We start from the raw sequence: 14,120 nt of genomic DNA on the forward strand, positions 1-14,120 counted from the left end.
GCTCCTTCATCACTTTTAGGAATGCAGTCTCTGTACTGTGGTTTGCCCTAATTCCAGACTGAAATGTCTATAAGAGTCCGTTTCTGTATAAAAAAGTGATCAGTTGCTCAGCAACAACTTTTTCTAGAATCTTAGAAAGAACAGGCAGTTTGGAAATTGGTCTGAAGTTATCCATGGAGTTAGGGTCTAAATAGGGTTTTTTCAGGAGTTGAACTATTTCATTCTTAAAATAAGCAAGCAATTATAGTGAGAATATAGGGACTGACAGATCAATATACTTCTTTTAGAAATCTCACAGGCAGGATGTCGAGAGCCAACCCAGTCTCACCAATCTGTGTACAAATATCACAGCTTTCAGAAATTGTTTTAAGGTGACGTGACATGAGTGTTGACATGAGATAACCGTTTTGCAATTGCTAGGTATTATTACATTCTTTACCGATCTTTTTGTGGTACTAGCTTGAAGCGCAGTTACTGCAAAAAGGTGAACTTGTATTGTAGCTAAGCGGTTAGCATTAAAGTTACTAATTAGCATGTTTTTACATGTTTGCTTTGAGGTTTTCAGTGATGTTAGGTGAATGTTATTTCAAAAATATTAACTAGCTTTTGTTGTGACATTCAGCCTGACATGTTTGGTATCTTTGGAAACCTTGGGATCTTGACTAGAATGTAATGTTCTGTGGGTTTGAACAAAGCCTGGCTGAATATGAACCCACATGAGGAACCATAAGGTAAGTTAGAAGTTAGAAATTTAATCAGGCTGCTCCTCTACTAGCACACCTGTCACTTGTGAGTGTAAGCTAGAAGCTTACAATTACATTTACATTAATGCAAAAGATGAACACTGCCAAATTATTAGAAATACCATAGCTTGTTAAGCTATATGGTGATATCAGGGCTGTGGTGGCTCTGTTGTATTTTTGTGAGCAATGGCTAACAAACATTCTTTGCTGTCCTCAATCTTGAACTTGAAAAATAAAACCCAAAGCTGCAGGTTAGTCTGTCTGTCTGTCTGCATAATATCTTTACCTGACTTTTTTCATCTTCCTTTACAGCGCCAATTCCCAGTTGTTTTCCTGTCAGTCCCAGGACTTCTGTGGTAAGTCAGTTTTATTACTTACCATGCACTATGTCTATGTTGAACAATGCCTTATCTAGTAATTGCCAAATATTTAGATTTTAGATATGGAAAAATCAGTTAAGCTTCAGGAGCGTTAAGATAAAGGCGGTGAGGACTCGGGAGGTGTATCACTGGCCGTGGAAAGGTATCTTACCTTAGTCAAGGCATTCCCCAGCCCACCTCCAGACAGACAGGCCCTTTGGACTCTTCCACATCTATTACACCTCAACAGGCTGAACCTGATGATGTGGTACTCAGCTGTAGTTCATGTTCTGAGACTGTGTACAGTAAGGCAAAGAAGAGAGACCACCAACCTGATTATTCTTGGGGTTCGCAAGTCTAAAAGGTTGACAACCACTGGTCTAGAACATGCTGATTATAGGTGCTTGGAGTGCAGCACCACTGCAGTCTTTTGTGAGGCTTGTCTGAAGAGGACTCCACCTTCCTGATAAGTGGAATGTAAGAACAATAGTATGCACTCCTCCATACAGACATAGCAAGCACTCAAGTAATTTTGCCTGTGTTGATATGATAGTCTTTAAAGTAGTCTTTGGTTCTGTTTTTATTTTATTTCCCTTTTTTTTAATTGGCAGGACGGCTCTGCATCGTAGTGTGTGTCAAAATGTGTGAACCAGAAGCCTGCACTCTGCTAAGGTATGGGCTGTGGCCAGCAGCAGCCGACAAGCCCCAGACAGCCTTTTCCATCCCTCTGCTAAAGCTTTTTGTTTGTCTGTCATTGGAGTGTCAGGTTTCTGTTGAGGGTTTTTGCAACAACCTGCACTGGAGAAACAACCTCACACTTGCAGAGGTAAGTCAGTTTGCAGAGGTCAGTTTGAAGTCCTGTCTGTGAAGCGAACATTTCAGTTACTTTCGTGGAAGACTGACTAGAGTCCATATGTATGTGAAAATGAACAACTGCATATGATTACACACCTTCTTCCTTGATTGTGCTACATCAGTAATTATCACAACTAAAAGTACCTTTATGGAAACAGCTAGGATTATACAGTTGCATGCAAAATGATTATTGATCTTTTTTTATAAAAATAACAACTTCTTAGTTAACCATGTCAAGAATCATCTTGGCCTTTACTGTATGGACAATGTGCAATGTGAGCATGATGATAGAGAAACAAGCTTATCTTTCTTTATCAGTCCTGTCCCCGCATGCTCTATATGAATATGTGTGTGCGCGCTCAGCTGAGAGGTTGTGTCCTGCCGAGTAGAGAGCACAGAGTCGTCTTCAGTGTTTGACAAATATTAGCAAAATAACTGATGACAAAACACATTAAGAATTGCATTGATTAGACAGGTAGGGGACGTCCTCATTAGATGGCCTACTTTGGAAAACACCAGTGGCAGGGACTTGACGATTGTGCTGTAAGAATTAAAAAGTCCACAGTCTTCTGGGAAATCCCCCAGGAGGAAGCGTGACGCCCAGCTGCTCGCCTGCACCACTGCCCAGCTGCTCGCCTGCACCGCTGCCCAGCTGCTCGCCTGCTCCACTGCCCAGCACCCCAGTGCCCCAGCGGCCTACAGTTCCTGCGTACAGTTCCTGTACCACGGCGGCCATCACTCCCTGCTGGATTGCAGCAGTCCCCAGTTCCCAGAATCCCTGCTGGATCAGAGCAATCCCCAGTTCCCGGACTCCCTGCTGGATCGCAGCAGCCCCCTGTCCCAGGACTCTCTGCTGGATCGTAGCAGTCCCCAGTTCCCGGACTCCCTGCTGGATCACAGCAGCCCCCTGTCCCAGGACTCTCTGCTGCATTGCAGCAGCAGCCCCCTGGACTCCCTGCTGGATCGCAGTCGCCTCCTTTCCCAGCTGGATTGCAGCAGCACCAATCCCTTGCCACCGCTGGATCGCAGCAGCACCAACCCCTTGTCGCGCTGGATTGCAGTCGCCTCATTTCCTGGCTGGATCGCAGCAGCACCAACCCCTTGTCGCCGCTGGATTGCAGTCGCCTCCTTTCCTGGCTGGATCGCAGGAGCACCAACCCCTTGCCTCCACTGGATCGCAACCACCTCCTTTCCTGGTTGGATCGTAGCAGCACCAATCCCTTGTCGCCACTGGATCGCAGCAGCAGCCATCTCTAGACACCACTGGATCGCAGCATGCCACTGAACCGTCTGCTGGATTGCAGCACTCCACTGAATTCTCTACTGGGTCACAGCAGCAGAAGCATTCTCTGCCCTTCTCTGCCCACCCTTCTCTGCCAGAGTGGCAGGCTTCCTGTCCTGCTGTCCCGTCACCGGGCCCTGATCTGGTTCTCCGGCCTCCGCCCTTGCCGCTGGCCTCCAGAAGGGTCTCATGTTCGCTGCCGGCCTCCAAATGGGTTTCATCTTCCCCACTGGCCTCCAGAAGGGTTCTGTCTTTGCCGCCAGCCTCCAGTGACCTTCTGCCTGTGTCGCCGGCATGCTGCCAGGCCTCCAGGTGTTTTTGGTCTTCGACGCAGACCTGTGTTTGTTTGCTTTCCCTCCAGTTTTGATTGTTGGCCCCTCCTTGATTGTTTGCACCTGTATCTCGTTGTCTCACCTTCCTTAGTGCATTTAGTCCGGGTCTTGTCCTTTGTTCATTGTCGAATCATTGTGTTCCTGTCATGTGTGTGTGTGTCGCCATTATGTGCATTTTTCGTTGTACCTTGCTGCCGTGCCCTGTTCCCAGCATTTCTTACCATGAGTTTGTTTGTATGGATTCTTTGTCTCCCTTGGGCCGTGTCTGGATTTTGGACTTTACATTTTGTGTGCTCTCTGTCTGATTTGTTTAGCCTTGTTGAACTCTTTTCTTGGTTTCTACCTCTACCATCCGGTTATCCATTTTCTATTACCTGGACCTGTATCTGCCTACCTGCCTGTTACCTGTTTGTTGCCTGTTGCCTACCGGCCTGTCTGCCTGTACCTGCCTAAGCTACTTCACCCCAATAAACACTGGTCCTGGTGCTTATTTCATACATTTTAATAACTCCCAATTCATGATAAATCAGATAGACTTCTTAATTAAGGTGAACTGAAATCTTCTCACAGTTGACAGTAAAAACAACTTTAAATATAAACCCTGCAATGCAGTAAATGTTACATTTTTCCTAACATTGATGCATGTTTCAGGGTGTTTGCAGGGTGTTTTGACACTGACAGTGAAGACACACGTTGCTTTTAAAACTACATGCAGTGTGTGACCATGATTGGCATCATGAAAGGCACTTCTTTGTAGTGTTCTTCTTCTTGTCATCAAAATGGATGCAGCAGACACAGCACAAACTGCCTTGATCTTTCAAAGTAAAAACAAAAATCATCACCATATTCAAAGCAATGTCTCAAAGACAACTTTTTCAGTTACAACTGTTGCCAAATGAAAATTGGGGTATTGCACTTCCATTCACCAACTGACACCCACCATCTCAGAGCATGCTTGCTCATGGTGGGATTTGTTGGGTCTCTGTAAATAATATTGTAAAGAGTACGGTCTAGACCTGCTCTATAGGAAAAGTGCAATGAGATAACTTCTGTTATGAACTGGCGCTATATAAATAAAATTGAATTGAAATTTAACTGAATCTTACTGACGCTGTATCAGAAGATACATGCAGGTCAAAGAAGGGTTCCTGACATACTGTTTTTGGTAAAAATGTTTATTGTATGTGAAGGTGTATTTGTTTAAAATGTCATATCCATTCTAGTGACTACATGAAAAACAATTAACTGAGACACACAAGCCTCATAATGCATAGTTTTTATATACATCATGAGTGTTATCCTTAATACTAATATTGCATGTATATTATTGAATTAATCTGGGTTAAGGTCAGCCATTTGGATTTCTGATATTCATTTAACTCAATAATTTTCAGACTCTGATATTTGGCACAAGTAATGATTAAGGCACAAGGAATCCAAACAGCCAAACACCCCACATTAAGCCCCACTGAGCACTGCAGTTTGAATATTTCACAGGGCAGTAACAATTATAATTTCACTATCTGCCAAGCTCTACAGAGCTGATATTGATATTTGCTACTGGGTGTTGCGGCTGAGGAGCTGTCAGCAAATGTAACAACAGACAACAAATATTCATTTAATAAAACTTTATTATGTGTCTTTGCACTATTATGGGCCTGAGTCCATTTGTGTGGATTTTCAAATAACCAACATCATCTTTGAAATGCAGTGCAAAGTTGTTCACTGTGTGTGTTCAGTCAAGAAGTCAGTGGCTCCTTTGCTGCTCAGTTCATGGACCTCTAAGCTGGACTTATAGCGGTCAAATGACAAAATGACCTTTTCCACACCAGAAGCCTCAAACTTGGACATGTTCACAATATTTAGGTAAACAAGATGACCTACATTTAAAAATCCAACATAGGCTACACTGAAGAAACAATTCATAACAGGGCTAGGCAATCTCTGTGAAAACAGTGTTGTTACAGATGAAAATATTATGAGAAAATAAGTGCTGAGGGAGACTATATTAACCATACATTAGCTGTGTTAATGTGGACCCCAAGCCCAACTAGTAGGAATTTAGTTTGAGAGGGGTGGTATAAGCCTTTGACAATCTCTTCAATGTAAGAATCACTCTTTTTAAGTACATTCATACAGAGGCAATCTGGCCAACACACTGGTTTGCACGTGGGTTGTGAAACCCATTTCTCTGTAAAAACACCCTTGTTTGTTTGTGTTAGCCTGCGTCATTGCTCACTTTAAATATACAACAGAGCCACCACAGCCCTGATATCACCATATAGCTAAGAAAGCTAAGGTGTTGCTAATAATTTGGCAGTGCTCATCTTTTGCATTAATATAAATGTCATTGTAAGCTTCTAGCTTACATAGGTGACAGGTGTGCTAGTAGAGGAGCACCCCAATTAAACGTCTAACTTACCCCAAGGTTCCTCATGTGGGATCAAATGCATGTATTACATTCTAGTCAAGATCCCAAGGTTTCCAAAGATACTAAACATGTCAGGCTGAATGTCACAACAAAAGCTAGTTAATATTTTTGTAATAACATCAACCTAACATCACTGAAAACCTCAAAGCAAACACGTAAAAACATGCTAATTAGTAACTTTAATGCTAACTGTTTAGCTACGATATAAGCTCACCTTTTTGCAGTAACTGCGCTTCAAGCTAGCACCACAAAAAGATCGGCAAAGAATGAAATAATATATAGCAATAGCACTTATCAGTTAACAGTTATCTCATGTCAACACTCATGTCACATCACCTTGTCGCAGAAGGGGGAATGTGCATTCGGATGCTAGAGGCTTTGTTGAGAAAAAAAGTTAATTCTTCACATTTCTTCGAAAAATACTGTGCTCTGGCATTTTTAACTGCTGTATTGAAATTACTCACAGAAACCTTAAAAATGTCAGGAGACAGGAGAGCATCTGTGAAACTGAATGCAGAGGAAATATTAAAAATGCAAGCACATACAAGGTTTGGACAGATTATTTTGGACCACAGATGTCAACATTATGCACACACATTATTCAATTCAATTTAGGCACAATGCAAATACCACCTAGAATTTTTAAAATAGTAATAATGTAATTGTAGTGATAACATTAATATTAATAAATTAATAATAATAGGAATGACAGCTATAGGAATAATAATGACAGTATTAGTAACAGAGCCAATATAGTGAAAGCTGAAAGCGACAGAAGGAGAGAGGAGAGAGAAGAGAAAGCACAAAACTACAGGAGAGAGAAGATGCCGAGTTAGTAACATGCAGTAATGGGATAAAAATGCATACAGATAGAGAGGGAGAGGAGGAGAGAGGAAAGAGGTGCATTATGGGAAGTCTCCCGGTAGTCTAGGCCTATAGCAGCATAACTATGGGATGGTCCAGGGCTCACCCAAGCCAGCCCTAACTATAAGCTTTATCAAAGTGGAAAGTATTAAGCCTACTCTTGAATGTGGAGTTGGTGTCTGCCTCCCAAACCCAAACTGGGATCTGATACCACGGAAGAGGAGCTTGATAACTGAAAGCTCTGGCTCCCAATCTACTTTTGGAGACTCTAGGAACCACAAGTAACCCTGCATTCTGGGAGCACAGTGTTCTAGTGGGGTAATAAGGTATTATGAGATCTTTAAGATATGATGGTGCCTGACCATTAAGAGCTTTGTAGGTGAGGAGAAGGATTTTAAATTCTATTCTGGATTTTACAGGGAGCCAGTGCAGAGAAGCTAATAAATATGATCTCTTTTCCTAGTTCTTGTCTTGTCGCAGCATTTTGGATCAACTGGAGAGTCTTAAGGGACTTATTGGGGCAGCCTGATAATAAGGAATTGCAATAGTACAACATAGAAGTAACAAATGCATGGACTAGTTTTTCAGCATCATTTTGAGACAGGATGTGCCTGATTTTTGCAATGTTGCGTAGGTGAAGTTTGTTTCATGTTGGAGTTAAAGGATAAATCCTGATCAAAGATAACTCAGGGGTTCCTTACGGTGGTTCTGGAGGTCAGGGCAATGCCATCTAGAGTAACTATATCTTCAGACAATGTGTCTCGGAGGTGTTTTATAAAGAGTACGTTCTAGACCTGCTCTATAGGAAAAGCACAATGAGATAACTTCTGTTATGAATTGGCGCTATATAAATAAAATTGAATTGAATTGTTTGGGGCCAAGTACATACATATTTGCATAGTATATTGTCTATTGAAACACCATGTGAAAGGACAAAATCAAGGGTGTGGCCCTTGATGTGAGTAGGCCCTGTGACAATTCTACTTAAATTAAAAGACTTCACAATGTTTAAAAACTCTATGGCTAAAGGATTATAAGGACAGCAAACATGTATATTAAAATCTCCCACAATCAGAACTCTATCATAGTTTGGCATTACAATAGAGAGGAGTTCATAGAACTGTTCCAGAAAGCTAGACACAGATTTTGGGAGTCTGTAGATTAAAATGCACAGAGTTTTAATGTTCCCTCTAATAGAGAAACACAATGACTCAAATGATGAGACGTCACCCAAGGAGATGAGCAAGCAATTTAATTTGTTAATATAAACAAATGAAAGTCCACCCGACTGGGCCGGAAATTGGGAGGTGAGGATTCTATCAGGGGGATAGAGTCACCAGCATTAAGCCAGGTTTCTGATATCATAAAAAAAGTAAAATTTGTTAGAAATGATAAAATCCTGGTAAATAAAAGATTTATTGGAGTGGGTAATTAATAAGAAACAGGTGCTTTTAAAGGCTCCCAAGGTTGAGAGGAGTCATGCTGTGAAGCTGGACCATGGGTCTTGATAATAGATTAAAAGCTCGATAGGTCAAGTTTGCAGTGGAACCAAAACTGAAAGCACTTGGACCCTGAGGATGTCAATTAGTGATGGGACTGTCCGCACATGGAGGAACTGTGGAGGATGGAATAACCCACATTTGCCACTAGCATTTGTGTGCCTGAGTCCATCGTGTTTAAAAACAGGAGAGTGTTTCCAGAACAGATTAAAATAGTCGATAAAACCAAATTGCAAATGGCAGCACCAGTTCCTGCGCCGGTTGGGCCGCAACCTCCTTCAGTTCCTACTCTGGGTGGGCGGCAACCTCCTCCAGTTCCAGTTGGGCCGCAACCATCTCCAGTTCCGGTTGGGCAGCAACCTCCTGAACTTCCTGAGCTGTGTCTGTCTCCTGTTCCTGTTGAGCTGTGGCAACCACCTGTTACTGAGCTACAGCTGTATCCTGTTCATGAACTGCAGCAATCTACTGAGCTGTGGCTGTCTTCTAAACTCTCTGTGCCGCAGCACACTCCTGAATCCCCTGAGGTGCTGCAACACACTCCTGAATCTCCTGGACTTTCTGAGCTGCAGCAGTCACCCAATCTCCCTGAGCTGCAGTACACTCCTGAATCACCTGAGTTGCAGCAGTATTCTGATCTCCCTGAACTTTTTGTGCTGCAGCGATCACCTGACGCTGCTGAGCCGCAGCAGTCACCTGACGCAGCTGAGCCACAGCGGCCTCCTGATCCTCTTCCTGAAATAAGAGGTATTTATCAGAACGAGAATGCTAGACCCAACCATACTAAAAACATCTTTCGGTAGACGAGAGGGAATAATGTCTAAGGGACAATTTGTAAGCTGCATATTATGAACTATCTCTGATAGTAAGGAGAGTGAAACAGGTTCAAACTGATTGAAGACAGCTGGGGACAGCAACAACATTTTCAAAGAGTGTAGGTGTTGGCACAATACAAGCTGTGTCATACGGATTTATAAGAGAATTAAAAGTATTGAAAAGAACCTCAGGCCTATGACTGTTATTAGATACAAGATTAGATATAAATAGTGTTTTTGCAGCTTTAACAGCTCTGGTAATTTGGTACAGTCCCATAAGATTCCTGAGGCAACCTGGAGCTTATCCTTCTTCCACTTCCTTTCAGTTCGTCTACATGCATGTCTGAGAGAGCGGGTAGTATCATTCAGCCACGGCTCTGAAAGTGGCTTTAAGCGTTTAAGTAAGTTCCTCAACACTGAGATCACAGCAGCCATCCAGGGAAAAAAGCATAGAATCTTTAAATGCAATAGAAAACTGCGACGTAGTTAGAGAGTTAATCGCATGCAGGAGCAGGAACACAAGTTGTAACCCTAGAGCAAGGAACTGTAGCGATCAGATGCAGTCTGTCGGCAGTGGAAGGTGGATTTGAATATAGACGGTAGCCATCCACCCTTGCCGGTGGTCCAAGGGGAGCTGAGAAATGCCTACTCAGGAAGAAGTTCAGAGAAAGGTGTAAACTCACCAGCATGAAGCCAAGTTTCCGTCAGAAACATAAAATTCAACTTGCGAGAGGTTAAGAAGTCATTAAGCAGGAAAGTCTTGTTTGCTAGCAACCTAGCATTAATCAGAGCCATACAAAGAATAAGATCTTTGCTGGCCGATGATGAAGCACAACCCAGCAGGAGAAGGTTCCCGTGGTCTATGTCGCTTCTGCAGACCCATATCTGCCAGGGTCAGGGTCAGGAACAGCAGTCAAACCAGGAACAGGAACAACAGGTCGGATCCACCAACCTCTAAAATCCAGTGAACGCTGGACAACAGGATGATGATCCACCGCAAGAGAGGTGAGGATCAGCCCCACAGAAGGGATGTCAGGTAAGCCTTAAGTCTTACCAGTACACCTCCCAGCTTTCCCCGTGTTCTAAGACTTTTCATATGGGGAAAGGCACAGGGTAGGTGGCGCAGGCCTGTAGGTATGTCAGATAAGGGAGGAAAACTTGTAGTTTGGTCTCCCAAGTCATGCTTTGACAACAATTCTTCAGAAGCTTGAATGTTGAAGTCCTTGGCAATCATAAAAAAGTAAAGCAGATACATCTCAACGACACACACAGAAAAACAAAGCAGCAGCAAACAATACGTTGAGCAGACAAGGCAGACGATTCACCGCATACACTGGCGCCATCTTACCCGCAAATGTTCAACCTCCCAGGTGTATAAGCCCTATACTCTAAAAGTCTATCATTTCAGAACTTCAACTGACTGAGAGCTCAACTGAACTGACTGCAAAATGAACTATTTCCTCTGAATATCTGCACTTACAGTATGTCTTGTAAAATATATTAAATCCTGCATTAACTTTTGAAATGGTCATTTTCAGGAAAGGTAAAGTATAGATTTAGTGAAAAATTGAACCTGCAAGTTGCTCTTTAAGTTTTCTTAAGAAATACAGCTGTTTCTGAGCTTTCTTTGCCAGGGTGGAGATGTGTGATGTCCATGACAGGTTCCCTGTGATGCTGATTCCCAGAAACCTAAAACTGTTCACCTGCCCCACCACAGCTCCACTGATGTAGACAGGGGTGTGTGTCTTTGCCTCCTTTTTCCTAAAATCAACAATCAGCTCCTTGGTTCTGCTGACAGTGAGCAGTAGGTTGTTCTCTGTGCACCCCCCTGCAAGATTCCTTTGGAAGATTTTCTTGCAATATACCTCATAGTTTGAAATCCGGCCGATGATGGCAGTGTTGTCCGCAAACTTCACAACAGAGTTCTCTCCATGTTCTCCATGGGATTGCAGTCATGGGTGTACAGTGGGAACAGGAGTGGGCGGAGCACACAGCCCCGGGGGACTCCGGTGTTGAGCAGTAGAGTGGAGGAGCTGTGACTGTCAATCCAGACTGAGGGTGGTCTGTTTGGGAGAAAGTAAAATATCCAGTTGCAGAGTATAGTATTCAGTTTGCCAATCAGTTTTATGGGTGAGATTGTGTTGAATGCTGAGCTGAAATCAACAAACAAAATTCTGATGTAGGAGTTGCTATTTTCAAGGTGTGTGAAGACTGACTGGGGGGCAGTGGAGATGGCATCTTCAGTGGATCTATTGGCTCTGAATGCAAACTGGGGTCCAGGCTTGCTGGGGTGTTGTTTTTTATGTGCTGTAGAACCAGTTTCTCAAAGCACTTCATAAGAATGGAGGTGAGAGGCACAGGGTGGTAGTCATGTACTGTAGTCTAGACACTGCAGACTTTTTAGGTACAGGGACAATGGTGGCTGCCTTGATGCAGGTGGGAACACTCTCCTTTGACAGTGATATGTTAAAAATGTCAGTAATGAGAATGACTAGCTGGTTCAGACCATGGGGAAATGTGGTCTGATTGTCCAAAGTGGGGACAGGGGAGGGTTTTGTAGCTGCCAGGCATGTTTGTGTAAACATGGTCCAGGGTATTGTTTCTCCTGGTGGGTGTGTGGACATGCTGGTGGAATTTAGGTAAAATAGTTCTGAGGTCTGTTTGATTAAAATTGCCAGCTACAATAAAAATACCATCCGGTTGTTTTGTCATGTGACTGCTGATGACCTCATACAGTTCCTATAGTGCAATTTTTTAATTTGCATTTGTAAACAACAGCAACAGAAACACTGGTGAACTTGCTGGGCAGATAATATGGTCGACATCTTAACAAAAAATTCAACATCTGGGGAACAATGTCCATCAACTTTGCCTATGTTTGAGCACCAAACATCATTGATGTTCAGTCATTCATTCATTCAACCTTAAATCTTGAGGAATCACTGAGGGCATGCCCTCATTTTCAGTGATGCAGAGAGTACAAAACTGAATAAATAAACACAAAAAATAATTAATGAGAAAACAAACAGACAGCAACAAAACAGTTAAAAACAATTACATTCAAGTGCGGAGTAGTTTGTAATCATGGTTTTAAATTGACCTTTAGGTACAATGTGTTGAGTTTTAGTGTGTGTTGTAAAATGTGTGTAAAAAGTGTGTGCAGCATAAAAACTAAAAGCAGTTTTCCCAAATTTAGTGTTGTGCATGCAGGACATCGAGCATCAACCAATCACTAGATCGAGTCAAATAATGACTGTGGGACCAGTTTAATAAGGAAGTGATATGTTGTGGCAAGTTGCCATTAAGGGCTTTATAAATAAATAGAAACCAATGCCTGTCACGTACTGTTAGAGATGCCCACCCAACCTTTTCATACAAGATGCAATGATGAGTAGAATAACTGTCACCGGTAATATCACTTAGGGCAGTGTGATAAACTGAATCTAGGTGTTTAAGAGTGGAGGCAGAGGCGTGTCTATAGATAACATCACCATAGTCCAAAGCAGATAAAAAGACAGCCTCAATTATCTGCTTCCTACTGAACATTGGAAAATTAGCTCTGTTTCTATACAAATATCCAATTTTTGGTCTTAGTTTGCTGACAAGTGTGTCAATGTAAAATTTAAATGTAACTTTTTGATCCAGTCAGATACCAAGATCTTTGTACTCTTAAACCCTCTCAATACTCTGTTTTGCATATTTCCACTATGACTGCACATTGTCCATAATATCTCTGGCTTTAGAAAATAGCATATATTTAGTTTTGCTTGCATTTAGGACTAATTTTAAATAAAGAAATGCATCTTGCAATTTGTCAAAGGCTTGTTGTAGTATCTTAGTGGGTGAGAACAGTATTTCTAAAACAATACAGAACTGTATCATCCGCATAAAGATGGGCATTACAATCTGTTATAAAGGATGTAATACCACCATCTTTTCTCCAAATAACACATTGCTGTCTGATGAGTGTTTTTCTGTCATAGGTAATACGTGCTTCGGTACTGGTCACCACATCTACACGCGCCTCCATCATGATGCCCAAGATATAATATTTCACAATCAAATTTGATATGTTATACTTCCATTTGCTGGCCCAAAAGCCGACAGTGGTATACGCATTGAGGTCCAGTGCAAAGGCAGCGGTAGGCCAAGCACAGTCTTGCAATTGCAATGCAACTTTCCTCAGGGGTTAGTAATTCCTGGCTCCATTAATTCCATAGCTCCAAATTAGCTTGTTTGCGCCGAGGTGGGAGGAGATGCTAATTAGGCAGTGCAGTGCAATGTTGGTGCTCATTTTTGAACAAAATGGCGCTTGTGTTTAAACCTGCTCAATAATGTATTTTGTTTTGGATTATTACATTGATTTTTCCATTTTGCCACCTGCAATCACATCTCAAAATATTTGTGGTAGTGGCAGCACATGGAAGCCTATCCACTGTGCCTACAGCCTAACATCTAACACTACAAAACTGTTCATCCTGAACAAATATAACATGAATATATTTTAAAACGAGTTAAAACATTAGAGGATGTTTTTTTATCTCTCAACCACAGTCCTGCAGAGGTCCAGTTTGCATACCCCTGTCCACTCTGCACATGCAAAGCTCCACATGAACCAATCTGTTACCCACTGTTAGCTCTAAATCTATTCCGGACCCTACCCTACCCGTTAATAGGTAAAAGACCTGACCTGAAATCAAATACATGCTCAGAGCTGCTGCTAGGCATTGCAGGCAAAAGCTTGGGGGTGCAAATGGGCAGAGGAAATAAATCAAACATCAAAATCAGAAATACTTTATTACAAAAAATTATTACATAAAATAATAGTAAGAAGAAGAAGAAGAAAACACTGATACATACTTTCAGATTGTGGAGGCAGCAACACTCCATGTTTCTGGTGGATTATGTTAAATTGTGTTACCACCTGCTCAGATCAACTAACT

At 42.2% G+C, this 14,120-nt stretch overlaps 1 protein-coding gene across 1 annotated transcript; it reads left to right on the forward strand.

The window, feature by feature from the left end:
- Positions 1-1,742: 1,742 nt before the first annotated feature.
- Positions 1,743-4,144, forward strand: LOC122876220. Its single transcript, XM_044196261.1, has 3 exons — positions 1,743-1,774; positions 1,869-1,928; positions 2,543-4,144. Exons 1-3 carry the CDS (start codon positions 1,743-1,745, stop codon positions 3,240-3,242), a joined length of 792 nt encoding a protein of 263 aa, XP_044052196.1. The 3' UTR covers positions 3,243-4,144.
- Positions 4,145-14,120: the final 9,976 nt, after the last annotated feature.

Source organism: Siniperca chuatsi, linkage group LG5 (genome assembly GCF_020085105.1).
Source record: "Siniperca chuatsi isolate FFG_IHB_CAS linkage group LG5, ASM2008510v1, whole genome shotgun sequence".
NCBI classification, from domain to species: domain Eukaryota; kingdom Metazoa; phylum Chordata; class Actinopteri; order Centrarchiformes; family Sinipercidae; genus Siniperca; species Siniperca chuatsi.

What these genes read in the sequence shown, in the direction of transcription:
- LOC122876220 (XM_044196261.1), top strand. Translation starts at nt 1,743, where the DNA reads ATGTGTGAACCAGAAGCCTGCACTCTGCTAAG. An exon ending in GAAGCCTGCACTCTGCTAAG is followed by an intron (nt 1,775 to 1,868) that starts GTATGGGCTGTG and finishes TTGGAGTGTCAG; the next exon opens with GTTTCTGTTGAGGGTTTTTG. An exon ending in ACAACCTCACACTTGCAGAG is followed by an intron (nt 1,929 to 2,542) that starts GTAAGTCAGTTT and finishes GAAATCCCCCAG; the next exon opens with GAGGAAGCGTGACGCCCAGC.